The sequence below is a fragment of the Henckelia pumila genome, unplaced genomic scaffold (assembly GCF_033568475.1).
Source record: "Henckelia pumila isolate YLH828 unplaced genomic scaffold, ASM3356847v2 CTG_466, whole genome shotgun sequence".
Lineage (NCBI taxonomy): Eukaryota > Viridiplantae > Streptophyta > Magnoliopsida > Lamiales > Gesneriaceae > Henckelia > Henckelia pumila.
Genome location: NW_027331833.1, coordinates 4,127,765 through 4,148,956, shown reverse-complemented (window position 1 = coordinate 4,148,956; position 21,192 = coordinate 4,127,765). Strand labels below are relative to the sequence as shown.

At 31.9% G+C, this 21,192-nt stretch overlaps 1 protein-coding gene and 1 non-coding gene across 2 annotated transcripts; both read left to right on the top strand.

Moving 5' to 3' along the window:
* Positions 1–13,333: 13,333 nt before the first annotated feature.
* LOC140872626 (zinc finger BED domain-containing protein RICESLEEPER 3-like) lies at positions 13,334–14,206 on the top strand. Its single transcript, XM_073275514.1, has 3 exons — positions 13,334–13,874; positions 13,981–14,053; positions 14,146–14,206. The coding sequence occupies exons 1-3, from the start codon at positions 13,334–13,336 to the stop codon at positions 14,204–14,206; spliced, it is 675 nt and encodes a 224-aa protein (XP_073131615.1).
* Positions 14,207–14,782: 576 nt separating this feature from the next.
* Positions 14,783–14,863, top strand: TRNAL-AAG (transfer RNA leucine (anticodon AAG)). The gene has a single exon. It is a non-coding gene; the product is annotated as a tRNA-Leu (tRNA).
* Positions 14,864–21,192: the final 6,329 nt, after the last annotated feature.

The window sequence follows — 21,192 nt, the reverse complement described above, 5'->3', positions numbered from 1 at the left end:
TATCCAAAAACTGTCGCCTACCTATAATATGGAACAATCATTTAATCTCATGTCCACAACTGGTTCACTCATTGCTAATAACAAGCAATGCTCAGATTAAATATGTACCTTCCTAACAAAGAATACTTGTCTTAACTATCGCTGATAACCTCATCAATGCTACCAGACTAGTCATGACCACAAGATTCAAACTATAACCGCTTCCTGTGATCAATAGAAAACCAAAAGTTCCATCTCCTGCACCCTTGAAGATCTCCTATGACTAGAGAATCTTGAATGCACTCGAATTGCTGTGTCTAAACATTACCATGGATCAAATCCTAAACACACCAGCTCAATGTACCATCCCAAGTACCTCTCGATTTATTACATCCCAAGTCAACACTGATTGGACTTAACTTGTCGATCTATTGTGGCTCACACTCGGCCTGAAAGTATGAATCAAATCGAACAATCACTGATTACTGAAAAAATTACATGGCTCGATCAATATCACTGATCTTGCTGCCACGAGTGCGCTAATCCCAAACATTTACAATCACACCTGATCCAACACACCTATTTATGACAAGGTCAAATAACAGCTTTAAGTAGTCACTGGTACTCATCCTGCACCACCATGGACCTACTACCAACCGTCGCGTTCATTCGAGATGAATACCAAGGCTAGCTAAATCCAATATAAAACAAATCCGAATGATTCCAACTATATCCCTCGCTAAGACTGTGCAACAAATCAAGACTGAGGTAATATCCCCCAATAGCTTATCTGGAACAACCTTCCAGAGAACATTGGCATAGGTCACGCTTCCCTCCCGTATCGAATAATTCAGTACAATCCTTAACATCTGATACAATCCACTACTGATGAAGTCTATCATCACTTAGCAATACCCCTATCCGGGTCTAAGTTACAAACAGTTTATAATTCGATAACCTGGATTAATCCTAATCACAAAGAATCCCAACTGCATCTCTGATCAAATCAGTAAATACCCATAACAACCGCGGGTAGAAATCCTTCTACTTACTAGACCTAGCCGTCTAGTGATATCCAAAATATCGAAGGTCAAAAAGCATGTCTGCTCAAAATGATCACTCACCCAGAAAAACCTTTTCCAAAACTAACTCTGACAACAGATATCCAAGTATGTATCTCTGAAAAAGTCAGATGATAACTAATCACACAAACCAGAATCCAATATCTGTCCAATCCAAGTTCATACCCCGCTGTGACTGTTGCTAACCCCTAGACTGAAGTAGCCTCCCCTATACAGACGCTTCTAAAGTGCGAAGGCTTCCAGGCCACCTCTGAAACACGAAAGACTCTCAGAGTAACACTGTCATAGGGTTGCGCCTCCTCACGTCTAGTTCCGATCACAGCTCATAACTCTTGATATTACTTGACTTGGTACCCTGATGAAAACTCATCAAAATATGGCAATAACCCTAGAAGGTCAAACAACCAACTGTTCTAAGTAAAACAACCTAGAATAATACTCATGCCCCAGATGAATCATCTCATCCCTGGCACTAACCATATTCAAACGACTAACTAAATCATCCTAGGAAAACACCTAGATTCAACCAACTGCAATCATGTAATTTCCCAACAACCACTATAGTTGAACACGAATCAACTACACACTGGACTAGTCCCAAAGATCAAATATCATCGATCCAAGTTCCGTACAATCTTTATTACAGTCCTATGTAATTACAAAAAACTCAATTACATCAAAAAAGTACAATTTCATTGATACAACAATCATCTGGAATCATTAACACCAATGATTCAATAATTACAACTGAAATACTATTTACAACCAATCTTAACGTTGTATTCAAACATATTTGAATCGTGGTACACATCTTGATCTTGACCATGAAGTTTCTCATCTGTCCAAGCATCGATACAAGCATGCTGGCCACATATCTTCTGCACGATCTCCCGCAAAGACCTCTAGTAGATTCCTTCCGAGGAATGATCTGTGCTCACTTACTAACCTTCATGCTATGCTTTGCATCAATGCACGTCAGCAGACTTCCTCCGCACAAGATCTAACCTACAAGATCTTCCTGCATCCATTACATTATAAATGGTCCATTCTTCCTGCAAGATCTTTATGACAATCTCTCCAATAGATTATAGAGAATCTTCAGAGGAGTCGATACTGGTCAAAGTAGAGTAGATTCAAACATTATACATTTTCCAACCAATCCTCTGCCACTGCCTTTGACATCTGGTGCTCGATCCTAATCTGGGATCTACATAAGTCGAAGAGTAGACAATAGTCCTAGCGATGACAATCTCGAGAATCCCTAAGTATCTCGCAATTTAGGAGTCAATCGCTGCTCTTTCGTCATTCATATTCATCTTCCTACAAAGACAACCCAAAGTCTTAGTACTATGTTCCAAAAGTCTCTTTGCATGCTCTGATACCAATAAATGTAGCGACCCAACCCTGATCCACTAGTAATCAGAGAATTAGAGCTTAATTAAGCATGCAATTAACACTTATCAAAAATACGCTGCGAAAAGCAAAAATAAATGCTTACTGGCAGAATACAACCAGTTAAATAAATTCAGTATACAACCCAATCAAATAAATCTTAACAACAATAGAACCTACAGCTAATCATGTTGTCCTCTCGGGTCACCAACTACTCGAAGTCACTGGGCGCACTACCTGCACTTGCACCTGCACCTGCACCTGCCCCGTCGAATGGGGTGCCCAGACATACAGAAAACACTGGACGTGAGCGACTATTCTTAGTACAGAAGCAATGATATGTAAACATATATGCAGCATGTAAATGGATTTAAAAACCTGTTAAAACAGTCTAATCAGGGGAGCCAATGAATATACAGTACCGTGTTGGATAGCTAGCCCGCGGGGTACTAGTATACTCCCCTATCACCGTAGCATCAGTCTCCGCCGTCGAGGCGTCTCCCGGTGATAGACAAAACCATGGAGCTGAGCCTCCCCATACACTCGAATCACCTCTTTCGAGATGCAGTCTGGTATAAAATCATGCATGCGCTAAAGCAGTAAAACATGGTGGAAACAAAGCACATACAATGCAACATATAAGAGTATATATTATGGGGACCTTGGGTTGCTAATCTCATCTTAGAGAAATTAACGATTAATAAAACAATTAATCAAATAATTAAAGAATAAACTAAAACAAGAGCAAATTTTTTTAAAAAAAATATGAGCCTCACTCGATCGGTTAAACATCACCGATCGAGCGAGCAACAATTTACCCACTCTTGGGTTAAAGCCAAAGGTGGCCTCGCTCGATCGGTCAAATCTTACCGATCGAGCGAGCTAGAATTTGCTCGAATCTGCTGCTGATTTTTGTGCTGTCAAACTTTATTCTAAACATGCTAAACAACTTGAAGCAAGATATATCCAATCTAGAAATATTCATATATACATGTATCAATTCTCAAGCAACACTACATGTATTTCTTACATCAACAAAGTAGTTTAAAATACAACAAAAGAACTAAACTACACAAAGTGCTAATATGTTCTTCAACTACAACTAAGCATAATTCTTCTAGCATTCTTAACAAGAATGCAACATACATCATTCTGCTACACAACAACCCGAGTCCCACGTCTAGACTCGCTCTCGAGCTACCCATGTTCTCTCTGGCTAGCTTCTGCCCCACCTGTTGTAATGCACACATACAAAACAAAACAACAGCCGGATAAACTCTGGTGAGAATATAATTCCCAGTATAATCAACATATAAATGTGTTAAATAAATTCATATCAACTCTAAAGATAACCGACTCAACAATAGAGTAAATAACGCATGTCTAGATCAGAAATTGATTCATATATCATTGATGCCATCAAGATTCGTAACCGATCTTGACATGGATATCCATCTATCAAAGTCGTCTCAGACTTAAAAATAAGATCGCCTCAGATCTTGGCAATAGAATCAATTCTATCAATATCATATCATAATCAACTCATATTAAATCAAAGATCCACTACCTGAGATGAATCGACAACATCAATCAAATATAAACAACAATAACAAGTATGTGATTTGTTCGGAACAACTCAAGAAGTATCATCCTTGAGTAACAAGTTCCTGACTCTCGATGTTGTCTTATACCTGTCGTTCTCGAGTTTGAAGTTCTCCACATCCGGATACATCTTCAATAAATTCAATCTAATTTTCTCTAGTTCATCATCTCATCTTCAATAACAAGCATATACAAAAATCTGCTCAAGACTCAATTGAACCTTCAAGGTAGAACAACTTCAACATTGATCCATCCTTTCTCGTTTTGATTGGCTGATTTCTCGAGTCGTATAACTTCACTATAAATCTGTAAATAAGTCATCATAATCAAGAATGATCAACAATGAACTCATATCATGTTCCACTTAATCCACAAGACTCGAAATCAAATCAGTTCTTGAATCGATAACTTAACGGTATCAAACTCGGTAACTGAATCTCAATATATCAATCTTGCACTACCTAACCTTACACATATCAACTTGGATACATCATGTACTAGCATAATCAAATGTGTAATTGGTTGAACACAAGTTGTAAATTCATAGAATCATGACCAAACATCATCAAATCATCAATACAATTCACCTCAAACTTTCTTCAATTCTTTCTTCGGTTCAAAGTCGTAAATCTCAAATTGTCACCTCTTATCAATACTGAAAATGAAGAATAAAGATGCTACAACATCAGCAACATCTCTACTAACATCTCAGCTCAATCATCGGTTATCTAAACGGCTTAAAAACATAAATCGACGGCGTAGTGATTAAAAATCGATAACCGACTTAATATCAAAACCATTCTAACCACAAATGAAACTTCTAGTCAACATAACAGCATATATATCCTCATATCAGCAGTAAAATAATCTAACTCATGCTGTAAAATCATAACCAATACAAACGATAGCCTTTCATTGATTTGGTTTCGGTATTGGAATGCATACAAGCTCAAGAACACATATATAAACTCAATTCCTGATATCTACCAAATTTCAATCTTCAAAGCATGTCGAAATAAATAGAAACTTACAGAAAATCGAAGCCCTCATCGCAAGGATTCCAGAACTCTTTTCGGAATCAAAATCGGACGATCGGATCAAAAGTTACGGGGTTTCGAAAATCAGAAATCAAAAGGAAAAGAAGGTTTCGGCTCCTCTGTTCAGAATTTCTGAATTCATGAAGTGAATACACGTGAAATGCTTACAAATCTGATTAAAATCGGATATGTATTGCATATTTGCAATTTAATTCCTCAAGTCTTCATTAATTGCAATTCAGTCCTCGACCCTCTTTTTAATTCAATTTAAATCCTAAATAATTTAAGAATATTAGAATTTAAATCAAAACTCTAAATATTCCCAAATTAAATATACTCGAATTAAAATTAAATAAGTTCAGATTAAATTAAATAATCTCGGACTTTTGCACTTTAGCCCTCGAAACTTCAATATTTGCAAATCAACCCCGAATCGGGTTTCACCTTAAAATTAAATCATATTAATTCTCGAAACTTGGTTAAATTCCTTAAATATTCAATTCTAATATTTTATTCTTTTAATTTAAGAATCCCGGAATTTAATTCTCAAAATCCGTAAATTCTCAAATTAAATATTTTCGACTCAGAAATTAAATCTATAATGTCCATTAATTCTCAAATAAATATTTGCCCAAAATATGGAATTTAATTCTCCAATACCATAATTAATAACTCAATATTTCCGGGTCTTACAATTCCTCCCCTCTAAAGAATGATTTCGTCCTCGAAATCGAATTCAATCGGAATATCAAATCTGATAGACTGAATGATTACCTGAAGTAATTCTCACTTCAATAATATAACTCTGAACTTCGTATCTCATCTCATAATCTCTTGTCAGGTTATCTCTTTCAATTTTGTGTCTAATCAGTAGTTCTTCTATTGTACTTCAATTGACTGAAAAGAAATCTTTCGAAGTTATTTCTTTCCTCAAGCAATGACATGTCGAATACTCGACTTAACTCAGAATTTTTTCAATATCTATCTCGTTTGATCAAAGTACATAGGAAGAATCTAACTGACACTTCCTTATTCTAGATACGTGGAACAAATCGGATCCATCATATCAAGCTAGAAAGAATACATCTTTCAATGAATTCACTATCTCTGTCTGAAATCTCATCCAGTGAAATTCAGCTTTTCTATATCTTTCTATGTTCTGTTCCGAACATATATCAGATCAACATCGTCATTCTATTCAGAATTGAATGATAATTCAAAAATAACTTTCTTGCTGACAAGTCAGTAACAACTTCAAAAGTTATATCGATCATTCATTTACTAACTCTCTTCATTCTGTATAGATTCATATTCACATTCTCTACGTTTCTCAAATCCAATCGGACCTGATACTTCTAAAATATCATTTCAACACAAAGAAATCTGATTCTCGTCTCATCGAATATTCAAATCTCTATTCTGATATCACTCGATAGCTTAAACAGGAATCATAATAATCCAGTGGCAATTCATCAAATCAACTAATACCAAATCAGGTACTAGAGTTCTGAGAATATTCTCAAAATCTGGAAAATCAACTCAGATAATCCATCGATCAGAGAAATGGTATAATGCAATAACATATAACCAAATATTCAAAACATTGATCATTCAATGCCACACTCGATTAATTAGATCTAAAGTCTCTATCATGACAATAGATTTCAATCATTCCTGTAATTCCATCATATCATTAACTTCTGAACATCTATCTATTCAAATCTATATCATATCTGACACAGTTTATTCTTGAATCTGATCAGTCTGCTCTGACTATACATCAATTCAATGATAATATACTGTATTCTCACATCAAAATACTCAGAGCTTTCGATAATCTGTATCATAATTCAATAGTAAACCTAATGTCTCAATCAAAAAACAATAATATTTGGATTACTATGCATCTCATAATAATTCTGACCCACAATTCAGTGATCTGGTCATAATTCATATCATCTTATTCAGTACTTCAAATCAATCTGATCATAACTACCACAGCTTACATAATGCATACTGATTTATCTTGGTAGTTCTAGTAACATAATCTGTCAAATCACAATCTCATTTCGATTCTGGAGTTTCTAAACTGTCATTGAACTCATCTGGTCAATGCATTTCAATTTTAATTGAAATTCCTTATGCGTTTAAACTTCAGAACGCACAAATTCTATTACATTTGTTGTCTTTATCTTCTGATAAAACAACTATTGAATGGATATTGAACTCATAATTGTGCATTTCTTTCAGGATCTAATATCTCTTCTCATAAATATTTAGCGCACTCATATAATCTTTCATAATCAAATTCATCCAGTCATATCCGAAACTTCAATTTGTATATCAATTTGGCATTCTTTACTGAATTCTAACTGCTTTGATTTACTTTCTGTGTTTCTTTCATCTTCTTAACAATTTTGGCTCATTTCCAATCGAAATCATTCTGATTGGTTATGAATTTGTCTGATTATTAAAACCAGAATACACAGAAATCTGAAATCAATTGATCGAATGACTATTTCATTTCTAATTTCGATTTCCAAAATACTAACAAATCATACAACCAATCCAAATCTGGATAATATTCTAATTCTTCTATCAGTTACGAGCCAATAATTTCAAATACGCTGAAATATCCATCAAAGAAATCAATAATTCTCAAAATCAAAATAGATAAATCAAGATTGAGAAAATCTCCCAATCAAGGTCATCCAAAATCAAATCTTCTGGATAACAAACTCTGCTAAATGAAAATAACTCATTTGCATCTCATAACTCAGAATGAGTAAATCAACTCAGGCTCTAAGAACAAAACAAGAAGAGCCACTCAAATCAAACATTTCATGAATCATATCACCAATTGATGTAATCAATTCAACATAATCAAAGAAAAGACTCATCTGTAACTGATTTTCATATCATCGTCTATTCTATCAATTCTCATCAACAATATTCAATTCATAACTCATCAATTCGTTATTAAATTCCAGTTCACAACTTACTAAAGTTGGAAATCTCATCTGAAATTTATCTGCAATCTCTTCTCATTGGCATATCTACCAATGCTGGTTTAGATCTTGAACATATCTAGTGCATAGTAAATAATTATTTCGGAACATTTCTGTAATCAAATATAATCTATCCTGAACCGAAATAAAAAGAATCTAAATTCTAAATTCCATATCATATCATCATATTCATATGCACATTATGTTCTTGTTGATCTAATCTAATCGTTTCTTATCATCAATCTTCTGATAATCTGTACTTGATTATTGCATCATCGTCTATCATGCAACATAAACAAATATGTCAAGTACGAACAAAATCATGTTCAGTTTCATTTCATCGAAGCAGTAGTTCAATTCTTCAATTCAATTCACAAATTCTCTTTCCTAATACAGAGGTGGAAATATAAGAAGCTTTCAGCTATCATATATATCTCTTGCACCATTAACATATACAGGTTAAAAACAAAATAAATCTGTTACATGTAATTCTCATTCTCAGGTGCAATTTCATTCTGATCATCTGTATATTTTTGGAACTGTTCTTCATTCGAATCTTCTCATAATCTAATTTGCTTCAAACATATTCTAGCACATCTGCTTGAAATGTCTTTACACTGATTGCTAGGATATCTCTCATCACAATGAGTGTAATCTATCATACTCTGCACTCAGACTCAGATAAATCTATCTCGGTCCGCTAGAGTTAAAGAACTACTTTCATTTCGTTTTCTTCATATCTGCTCTGGAATAGAAATTTTAGTTAAAGTTGTGAGTATCTCACACATTGTGACATATCTACATTTTCATTCATTCTGCGGCATCATTCAGCTTCAGTTCTCATAGCCCTGTTTATGTCTTTCATAAAATGTTTCAGTAGTCAACATTTATTCAGACATAATCTTCGAATTCAAGCCTTCATAAACAATTCAATCTTGAGCTTCTTTTGTTATCATTCCAAATTCAATGAATCTTAAGAGGCTTACCTTCAAATGAGCATTTCATGTTTTCTTGGCATAATATTCTGTTTCTCTTCATTTCTATCTGTTGTGGCAAAGAACCATGAACAAATCTCTGTTCTAAGCACTTACCAACAAATCAATATACCTCTGCTCTCTCAGCATTTCTTCATCAAAATACATCAGCTGGTTGTTAGGTCTCAAAGTTGGTATATAATCAATCTGATGCATCATACATCTGTATATTCAAAAGATTGGCACAACTGATTCAGCTTTGCAAACCAACTTCTAACTGCAATAACATCTATTCATTTGCTGATATACTGTTCTGTTCAATCGGAGGTACTTCATTCAGCTGAGCAATACAGTTCTGTTCAATCTGACCATACAATTCTGTTCAGTCTGGGTGCTTACATCACCCAAAGAGCACTGTTCTATTCAATTCTGGTTTCTTACATCACCCAAGGAAATCTTATAACAAATTTAATAAGAAATTCAGAAATTTACAAATCAATAAATCAGGCAGTTTAGTTTCAAAAGTAGAACATGCTCACATGCAATTTATCAAATCACCAAATCAAGTAATGCATCATCATGCAATACTATACATGCATGCGACTCAATATACCCCCCTCAACTTCTATCTCAGTCCGAGAAACTTATGCTCTGATACCACCTGTTGTGGGGACCTCGGGTTGCTAATCTCATCTTAGGGCAATTAACGATTAATAAAACAATTAATCAAACAATTAAAGAATAAACTAAAACAAGAGCAAATTTTTTTAAAAAAAATATGAGCCTCGCTCGATCGGTTAAACATCACCGATCGAGCGAGCAACAATTTACCCACTCTCGGGTTCAAGCCAAAGGTGGCCTCGCTCGATCGGTCAAATCTTATCGATCGAGCGAGCTAGAATCTGCTCGAATCTGCTCGAATCTGCTGCTGATTTTTGTGCTGTCAAACTTTATTCTAAACATGCTAAACAACTTGAATAAAGCTATATCCAATATGAAAATATTCATATATACATGTATCAATTCTCAAGCAACACTACATGTATTTCTTACATCAACAAAGTAGTTTAAAATACAACAAAAGAACTAAACTACACAAAGTGCTAATATGTTCTTCAACTACAACTAAGCATAATTCTTCTAGCATGCTTAACAAGAATGCAACATACATCATTCTGCTACACAACAACCCGAGTCCCACGTCTAGACTCTCTCTCGAGCTACCCATGTTCTCTTTGGCTAGCTTCTGCCCCACCTGTTGTAATGCACACATACAAAACAAAACAACAGCCGGATAAACTCCGGTGAGAATATAATTCCCAGTATAATCAACATATAAATGCGTTAAATAAATTCATATCGACTCTAAAGATAACCGACTCAACAATAGAGTAAATAACGCATATCAAGATCAGAAATTGATTCATATATCATCGATGCCATCAAGATTCGTAACCGATCTTGACATGGATATCCATATATCAAAGTCGTCTCAGACTTGAAAATAAGATCGCCTCAGATCTTGGCAATAGAATCAATTATATCAATATCATATCATAATCAACTCATATTAAATCAAAGATCCACTACCTGAGATGAATCGACAACATCAATCAAATATAAACAACAATAACAAGTATGTGATTTGTTCGGAACAACTCAACTCAACCTTCAAGGTAGAACAACTTCAACATTGATCCATCCTTTCTCGTTTTGATTGGCTGATTTCTCGAGTCGTCTAACTTCACTATAAATCTGTAAATAAGTCATCATAATCGAGAATTATCAGCAATTAACTTATATCATGTTCCACTTAATCCACAAGACTCGAAATCAAATCTGTTCTTGAATCGATAACTTAACGGTATCAAACTCGGTAACTGAATCTCAATATATCAATCTTGCACTACCTAACCTTACACATATCAACTTGCATACATCATGTACTAGCATAATCAAATGTGTAATAGGTTGAACACAAGTTGTAAATTCATAGAATCATGACCAAACATCATCAAATCATCAATACAATTCACCTCAAACTTTCTTCAATTCTTTCTTCGGTTCAAAGTCGTAAATCTCGAATTGTCACCTCTTATCAATACTGAAAATGAAGAATAAATATGCTACAACATCAGCAACATCTCTACTAACATCTCAGCTCAATCATCGGTTATCTAAACGGCTTAAAAACATAAATCGATGGCGTAGCGATCGAAAATCGGTAACCGACTTAATATCGAAACCATTCTAACCACAAATGCAACTTATAGTCAACATAACAACATATATATCCTCATATCAGCAGTTCAAATAATCGAACTCATGCTGTAAAATCATAACCAATACAAACGATAGCCTTTCGTTGATTTGGTTTCGGTATCGGAATGCATACAAGCTCAAGAACACATATATAAACTCAATTCCTGATATCTACCAAATTTAAATCTTCAAAGCATGCCGAAATAAATAGAAACTTATAGCAAATCGAAGCCCTCTTCGCAAGGATTCCATAACTCTTTTCGGAATCAAAATCGGACGATCGGATCAAAAGTTACGGGATTTTGAAAATCAAAAATCAAAAGGAAAAGAAGGTTTCGGCTTCTCTGTTCAGAATTTCTGAATTCATGAAGTGAATACACGTGACATGCTTACAAAACTGATTAAAATCGGATATGTATTGCATATTTGCAATTTAATCCCTCAAGTCTTTATTAATTGCAATTCAGTCATCTGCCCTCTTTTTAATTCAATTTCAATCCTAAATAATTTAAGAATATTAGAATTTAAATCAAAACTCTAAATATTCCCAAATTAAATATACTCTGATTAAAATTAAATAAGTTCGGATTAAATTAAATAATCTCGGCCTTTTGCACTTTAGCCCTCGAAACTTCAATATTTGCAAATCAACCCCGAATCGGGTTTCACCTTCAAATTAAATCATATTAATTCTCGAAACTTGGAATTTAATTCTTAAATTCCTTAAATATTCGATTCGAATATTTTATTCTTTTAATTAAGAATCCCGGAATTTAATTATCAAAATCCGTAAATTCTCAAATTAAATATTTTCGGCTCAGAAATTAAATCTATAATGTCCATTAATTCTAAAATCAATATTTTCCCAAAATATGGAATTTAATTCTCAAATACCATAATTAATAACTCAATATTTCCGGGTCTTACATATATCATGTCGGCTATCTCGGCCAGTACTTACGTACATCACTAAAGGAGTCCTAGAAGCATCCATATAGGTTCCAAGCCTACCATCCAGTACTAAAAGTCTAAAATGAAAAGTACACATGCATCACTAAACATTCTCTAAAAGCCTTAACTAAGTTAATAGATACTCCCTAATATTTTTAGGGATCCAAAGTTATACTTGTGTCCGTCGTCAGCCCGCTGATGGCGATACCCCCAAAACTTGAGCACAACTTTGCAATAGCTCAGCTACTGCTCCGAACACTGTTCGCCAATTCCTACTCTTAAATAAGAGCCCCCAAAGCCCTTAAAATGAAGTAGAATGGGAGAGAAAGAAATTGGAAATGAGCAAAGAAATGAGCTCTCGGACCCCATATTTATAGACATCAATCGGAACCTCTGATCGCACGATCGAAGCTTTCGATCCCCTGTTTTCGATCCTTCTCAGCCAACCACGTGTCAAACAATGGCTGGTTGCCGACAGCCCGATCGGAGCTTCCGAACTTCTTGACGTCATTTCTTACATATTATTTTAGACAGCTGGCCCTGTATCCGATCGGATCTTTCAATCTGAGTTTGGAGCTTCCAAACTCAGCAGAGCTACTGAACTTGGAGCACTGGCTCCGATCCTTTCGGACCTTCCGAACTCTGTTTGGATCCTTCGATCTTCTCAATGATCCAAGCTATAACCAGACCAATTTGATCGTTATGAGTTCGTTTGTCAACTCTTTAAACTTATACAAAAATCCCTTAATAATGTTTTACCTCTCTTAAACATGTTTACTTGATTAATTACCATTTAATCGTTAATTCTGGATATGGGTCACTACATTAGCAGAAGAGGTTTCTCAAATGTTGAAAGTTTTATTTTGTGACTGAAATATTTTATGGAAGAAAGTATCCTACAACAAATATTTTTTTTCCTAAGGTTTGTGAAATTAAAGATTCATTGCTAAAGTGGACCACATCTCCTAACAAGATTGTTTCTTCCATGTCTGAACGGATGCTTTCCAAATTTGAAAATTATATATTGATCTGATATTCATGGAGTTATGAGAATAGCTACTATTTTAGATCCAAGATATAAGACAAAGTTGATTGATTATTGTTTCAAAAGAACACATGGAGAGATTGGCTTTAAAGAACCTGTTAGAAGGATTCAAAGAATGTGTTATGATTTGCTTGATGATTACAGAAATAATAATGAACATGCTCGTGTTGAAAAAAGGTCGACGGAGACTATATTGAATACAAGTACTGATGATTTTTTGGATATTTTTGATAAAGAAGTAGCTTTTGAGTGTGACATTTATACTATTCTGAATACTGAGCTATATCATTATTTGAAAGACAAAGTATTTCCGAGAAATGTTGATTTTGAAATATTGGAGTGGTGGAAGACCAATGGAATCAAGTTTCCCACTTTGATGAGGATGACACGAGATCTGCTTGCCATTCCAATATCAACGGTCGCATCAGAATCTGCATTTAGTAGAGGTGGCATATTGGTTGGTCTTCATAGAAGCAGGCTTCATCCAAAAACCTTAGAAGCATTGATGTGCATTCAAAGTTGGTTATTGAATGAGAAACAAGGTAATATAAATTGAATTTTAGTTTTTATTGTTTTTGAATGAAAATATCCTTAATTCTTCATGTACAATCTACAATAATGATTTCTCTCCTTCATTGAATTTTGTAGCTAAAAGTTCACAAGAAACAGAGCATATTACTCTTCAGTTGAATATGATGAGGATACCATTGATGTTGATGAGGTAAGTTTTTAATACAGCTTAATTTTGTTAAATTTGATATTCAAAGTAAACTATTGGGTCAATTGTTTATATTGCTCTTCATTGTTTTGCAGGACACAACAATGCCAAGTGATGAAGAAATTTACGATTAGTTCAGAGTTGAAACTGATCTAGTTTGCTTTTTGGATGATCATATTTACATATGATTAAATTAGGGGTAGCCCAAAGATGTTTAATATGTTGAATTATGAATTTTTGGATATGATATTAATTCAAATATACTTTTGTTGGATGATGTAGTTGAATTGAAGGAAGAAAATTATTGGTATAGAGATAATGTAAAGTTTATAGGATAATGATGTTGGGATAAACTATTTCTAATATTTTGTTATTTTTTCTTTGATGTTTATTTTGTGAATTTTTATCTTTAATAATTTTTCTTATTGTTCATTTAAAGAATATGGTAAATATTCATAGCTTTATCAAAATAATTCAAAATTGAGAAAAATCAATTGTAGGTGGTAATAGGATATTTGGGTAGATTATGGATTTCCGATCCTCCAACGGGCATAAGGATGAAGATGAAATTGAATATCCGATAGGGATAGATTTAATAAATGGGTATGAGTATGGAGATATGATATGATATCCTATCCATACCTGACCCATTGACATCCCTTTGTTCAACCGAATGTGTAAATACAAGCGTGACTGGGATTAATAATATATGATTGTATATCTCAAATCAAAGTTGAGATGGCCGAGTTGGTCTAAGGCGCCAGATTAAGGTTCTGGTCCGAAAGGGCGTGGGTTCAAATCCCACTCTCAACATATATGTTTTTATTTCTTATTGGGCTGAAACATGGGTCGTAAGTAATGGGCCTGCACCCTATATGGAATCGTAGAAACCTCGGCCCAATAACTAAATATTTTTATTTCTTATCGGGCTGAACATGGGCTGAAATATTACATCCAAACGTGCCCACTCTCAACAATCATGTTTTTATTTATTATATATTCGGCTAAAACATGGGCAGTCAGTAATGGGCTGACACTCTATTTGGAATTTTGGAAATCTTGGCCCAATTATCAATTGTTTTTATTTCTTATCGTGCTGAACATGGGCTGTCAATTATGGGCTAAAATCCTTCATCGAACCGTCGAAACCCCTGCCCAATCAATATGTTGCATTCGTTGTAGACTGTTGTGACTTGTTGACCTGGTCATGTGCAGTAATCACTAATCAATAAGTTTCATCTTTTTTCCTACTTTTAAAAAAAATTAATTTTTTTATATTAACATTTTTGGTTGAAAATGTTTTTGTCTAAATAATCCAGATATTTAAAAGTAGGCAAAATATGATAGTTACATGTGAGCTACAAATTTACTAAAATAGGTTCTTACCATATTTTAAATTAAATAAAATTTAACATTGTTGCTGTTTTATATGCATAATTTTTAAATCTATACATATCTATATATATATATATATATAAACAAAAAAGTCACCTAAAATAGAAATAAAAGAATTTTTTCTTAGGAAATAACAAAATTTTTAATACAAAGATAATATGGATAAGTAAAATATTAAAATAAGACATTTATAAAAAAATAGGGGTGAACAACTTTTTTTTATAAAAACATCTTAAAAGATGTTAAATAGGCTTAAAAATATTTTCTAAAAAGTTTTCCAAACAAAATTTACAAAACTTTTAAACTCTGTCAAACACCCCTCCAACCACAATGAATTTAAATTGATTTCAATACTCTCTAAGAATTTGAAATTCGTTGTGATGACCTCAATTGTAGTATAATAAATATCAAGATGAATTTTTTTAAGTTATCTAAACAATGAAGATACATTATATTCGTAGATTTCAAATCCTTTAATCAAATTCAATATTAATTTATTTATATTTTAATTATTTATTCCAACAATCATATTTACTAATTTTGTCAATAATTACATAAAAATAACACTCTGTGCATCGCACATGTGGAATACTAGTATATATAAAAACAAAAAAGTCACCTAAAATAGAAATAAAAGAATTTTCACGACCAAAAAAAATTTCCGAAAATAGTAAAGATATCCTAAAATTTAAAAATACATATAAAATATTATTCAATTTAAGATAGATATAATATTAAATATTCAAAAAATAAGATGATATTATAAGTGATAACTATTTGATCTAAAAAATTTAGAAAATAGATAAATACAATTTAATTTAAACAAAATTTAAAATATCTTTTATCGTAATCAAAAAAAAATTAATTTTTGCTTTTAATGTTGGTTGTTTTGTATGTCTATCTATATATATATTGTTAGGATCGAAATACGTGTGTAGAGGGGGGTGAATACACACTTAAAAATATTTAAGAGCTTCAATAGCTCGTTCTTGAAATGTTCAAAAATAAACCGAGCACCGATGAATTATATCGAGTTTGGTTTTCAAACCAAGCGGAATACGCTCGAAATAATCCTTCGTAGAAACCGAATAAACATTTTATAAATCATTTTAAAATATGCAAGTTGAAATGATAAAAATAGTTTGGTTGAAGCATTTTATCAAACACTTTGTATGCTATATTTTGGTCTATGAAGAACACATGAAATGCTTCAACAATGCATCTTAAAACAGTGGCAATAATAATGTAAATGCGATAAACAAATAGACACAAATTTGTTTATGAATGTTTGGAGCTCAATCTCCTACGCCACCCTGCTTTCACCTCGGAAAGATCCACTAGAAGACTTTGATTTATACAAACCCATTTGTACAAACCCAATTCAATTTAGGACTTATCCAATGCCTAAACAAGAACTCCTAGCCACTCTCGATTGTAGGCCTCAACCTCACAATCTGCATAATATTTTACGTCTTTATTCCAAGACTACAAACACAATCTTTAATGCCTTTGTGTTAAGACTTTCACTCAACTAATCTTGCAAATCATGTCTCTTGTATGTGTGTAAGTGAGATCTCTTTAACTCATATACAAAGATATTGAACATGGAAGAGTGTTCTATAAAGTGGGTTTGGTGTAGATGATTTAACGTTGAAAGCTCATCTCTTTTTCTTGTTCTTCACACATTGGGCTTGCTCTCATTCTAGCTTGCTTTCTTCATGTAGGCTGCCCACACTTTGAATCTCATGCCCAATCTTGTGTTTAATCCTCAAAGTGTTGTATTTATAAGCTCCAAGAATGATTTGAACGTTAGATTCAATAATATGACCGTTTGGGATGTTTCTGGACACTTTTTGAAGTTGAAACGGTCATATTTGAGTTGCTGTCTATTTTCTGAAGTTGAGCTGATTTTACTATTCATCGGACTGGTTTGACCGATTCGATCTGGTCAAACTCATCTGGTCTGGTCAAGCTTTGATTTGGTCTGGTCCGACTTTGATCTGGTCGAACTTTGATCTTGTTCTGGTCAAGCTTGATCTAATCTCGTAGTTGATCTGCATCATTCCAATTGATCTGGTTTGTTCCAGATTCAAGCTGATTTGTTCATTTGCTTCTAGCTCTTGATTCACTGATTTCTGGGCAAAGTGATAAACATAAAAGTTGTAGCCCTTTCTCTTGGCTTTCCACGGAATCAATAATCACTCAATTTCGAGTTCGTATGATAAAAATATACTCGAAACACTAATCTATGTCGGAAATTCTGTTCTGCTGAATTTCTGTGCAGATGTCAAAATGTTATCATTCTTTATCTGCTTCTTAAACTCCGATTCAGATTGAGCTTCTTGAATATGATTTGTAGATCATTGTCTTAGCTTCGTAACTCATACTGAATCGTCTCATTTTGATAAGCGAGCTGTAAGTTATGGCCAAAATACCAGGACTGGTCTGTTTGATCTGGTTGCTGTAACTTCTATCTGATTTGCATACAACTCGATGTTGCGACCACCTTTTCGCCTTAATAACGTCCGAATTAACTCATCTGGCCTCAGATATGACTTGTAGATATTTGAGTAAGCTTTCCAAACGTTTTGTCCTCAAGTCATTTGGATTAACGAGCTATGAGATATGCTCGATTTACTGAACTGCGCCAGCTTGATTAACTTGATTTCTAGCTCAAACCTTCCAACTTTGATCTACTATCTATAACACTTGATTAAATATGTTAGAAACACAATAACAAGTTTTGTTATCATCAAAATCAAGATTGTTTGTGTTTCACAATCCAACATATATAAACAAAAAAATCAATATTATATATATATATATAATATATATATAAACATAAAAGTCACCTAAAATAGAAATAAAAGAATTTTCCCGCCCAAAAACATTTCAGAAAATAGTAAAAATATCCTAAAATTTAAAAATATAAATAAAATAATATTCAATTTAAGATTGAAATAATATTAAATATTGAAAAAATAAGATGCTATTATAAGTGTTAAACTATTTGATTTAAAAAAAATAGAAAATAGATAAATACAATTTAATTTAAACAAAATTTAAAACATCTTTTATCATGATCAAATAAAATTTAATTTTTGATTTTAATGTGGATTGTTTTGTCTGTTTATCTATGTATATATATATATATATAAACAAAAAAATCTATATATATATAAAGAGAAAAGTCACCTAAAATAGAAATAAAAGCATTTTTCCGCTCAAAACACATTTCGAAAATAGTAATGATATAATAAAATTTTAAAATACAAATAATATATTGTTCAAATTAAAATTGTAGATAGAGATAATATTAAATATTAAAAAAATAAGATGATATTATAAGTGATAAACTATTTGATCTAAAATGTTTAGAATTATAGATAAAAATACGATTTAATTTAAACAAAATTTAAAATATCTTTTATCGTGATAAAAAAAAATTTAATTTTTGATCTTAATGTTGGTTGTTTTGTTAGGTACAACGAAATTTGTACATCAAATCTTACAACACAAAAATTCAATACAAGAATTTAATATATCAAAATCTCACAATATATTAAATTTAAAAATATCGCGATAAAATAAGAAATCTCATGATATTATTGTCGTAAATATTATTGTACACGATATTTGTTGTACTTTTAGCATTGTCTATATATATAAAAACAAAAAATTCAATCTAAAAAGGAAAACTACATTTTTTCCCACCCAAAGCACAACACTAAATATAGAAAAATGTTAAATCTTTGTAGTAGAAATATATTAACATAAAATATGAGATAAGTTATTAATTGAGATTTTTTATTTTAAAAAAAGACAAATTGTTGCTAGATGACAATAAATTTGATCTGTGATATTAAAAAAACAAACAAAAGATTTATTTAAGAATTATATTGTGAGATAAAGATAAATTCATCCACATATTTTAGATTCATTTCAAGATTATATATATTATGATATAATATTAATTCATCTATGAGATAACTATTAATCCAAATTTTTTCCTTTAAAAAAAGAAAAATCGTGTCTAAAAAACAATAAATTTGATCTGTGAGATAAGTTATTAATCGAGATTTTTTATTTTTAAAAAAATACAAATCGTTGCTAGATGACAATAAATTTGATCTGTGATATTAAAAAACAAATATAAAATTTATTTAAGGATTATATTGTGAGATAAAGATAAATTCATCCACGTATTTTAGATTTATTTCAAGATTATATCTACAATTTTCACGCCCAAAGCATATCACTAAATATAGAAAAATGCTTAATCTTTGTATTGAAATTGAAAATATATTAAAATAAAGTATTATGAGATAAGTTATTAATCAAGATTTTTTATTTTAAAAAAAACACAAATCGTTGCTAGATGACAATAAATCTGATTTGTGACATTAAAAAACAAGCAGAAAATTTATTTAAGAATTATATTGTGAGATAAAGATAAATTCATCCACATATTTTAGATTCATTTTAAGATTAAGGATTTAATTTCTTGGTAGGAAGGTGTTCTTGTGAAGTCTTGGAACGGTCTAACTCAAATAAGATACATATTCGTACAAGCTCGTAAAACATTATGGAATGACTTGCTAATTGTAAAACCAGACTTTTGAATTCGCTCTCAACTTCGATTATCCCGTCATTTAAAGGGCCAATGTGTGATGATTTAACTGGACTGACCAATCTACTTTTCGATGATGAAAACTATAATGGGTAACTTAATAAATGTTATATCAATCTAATATATCATAAACTAATAATAGATTAACTCTATAATTAAATCACATTAAATCACTAACATAATATAAGCATCAGAACTTAAATATGATTACTGAAAGTTTATGTCACCATATGGACAGAAAAACAAAAAAAAATATTTGTGTTACATAAAATAATAATATAATATAATAAAAAAAAATTAATTTTAAATATATTAAATGTTTATATAAATAACAAAAATATATATATTTATCAAAATTTAAAATCTAAACAACAAAATACATATAATATAAATATCAAATGTAATTATATATATATATATATATATAAATAAATCTAAATTAGCTCAAATTCTAATAAATAATATTTTTAACAAAGTTAAAAATCCAAATAATCATGTATATGTAACCAAATATCGAATTTAAAAATGAGAATTAATTTTTTTTTGGGGTTGGAAGAGATATACAAAATAATTAAATTCTAAAAAAAAATTAAAAAGGCAATCCGGCTTAGATCGGTTTTGGCCGGCTCAACCGGATAGATTCAGACTGCTTTTGACCAATTTAATCGGAAAAATGATTTTTTTTAAAACATGTTTCGGTTTCGAAAATTTGAGCCAACATTATGTTATATAAATTTTGGGCTCATGTCATTATCTTTTTTCGTAATTATTGTCATATTTTGACATGACAATGATATGACATTGACATGGGCATTAATATATGTAGTATCACATTATATTAATTATCGTGAACACATAATCAAAATTGTCAAAAATTGAAAGATACAAAATTAATATCGAAACTTAATAACACAGAATACCATAATATCAAAATAGTAAATATTCAAAAACAAAATTATAATGTTCCTTTTTTAGTTTATTTTCCAGTTGGTAGATCATATCTGATATATTTGAACATAAAAGATAATATTAAATTTTACATACTGAAAAGGGAATAATATGGGAGGAGATAGATAAGAGTGCATGTGGTGTCAACACAACTATTCAAGCATTTCCT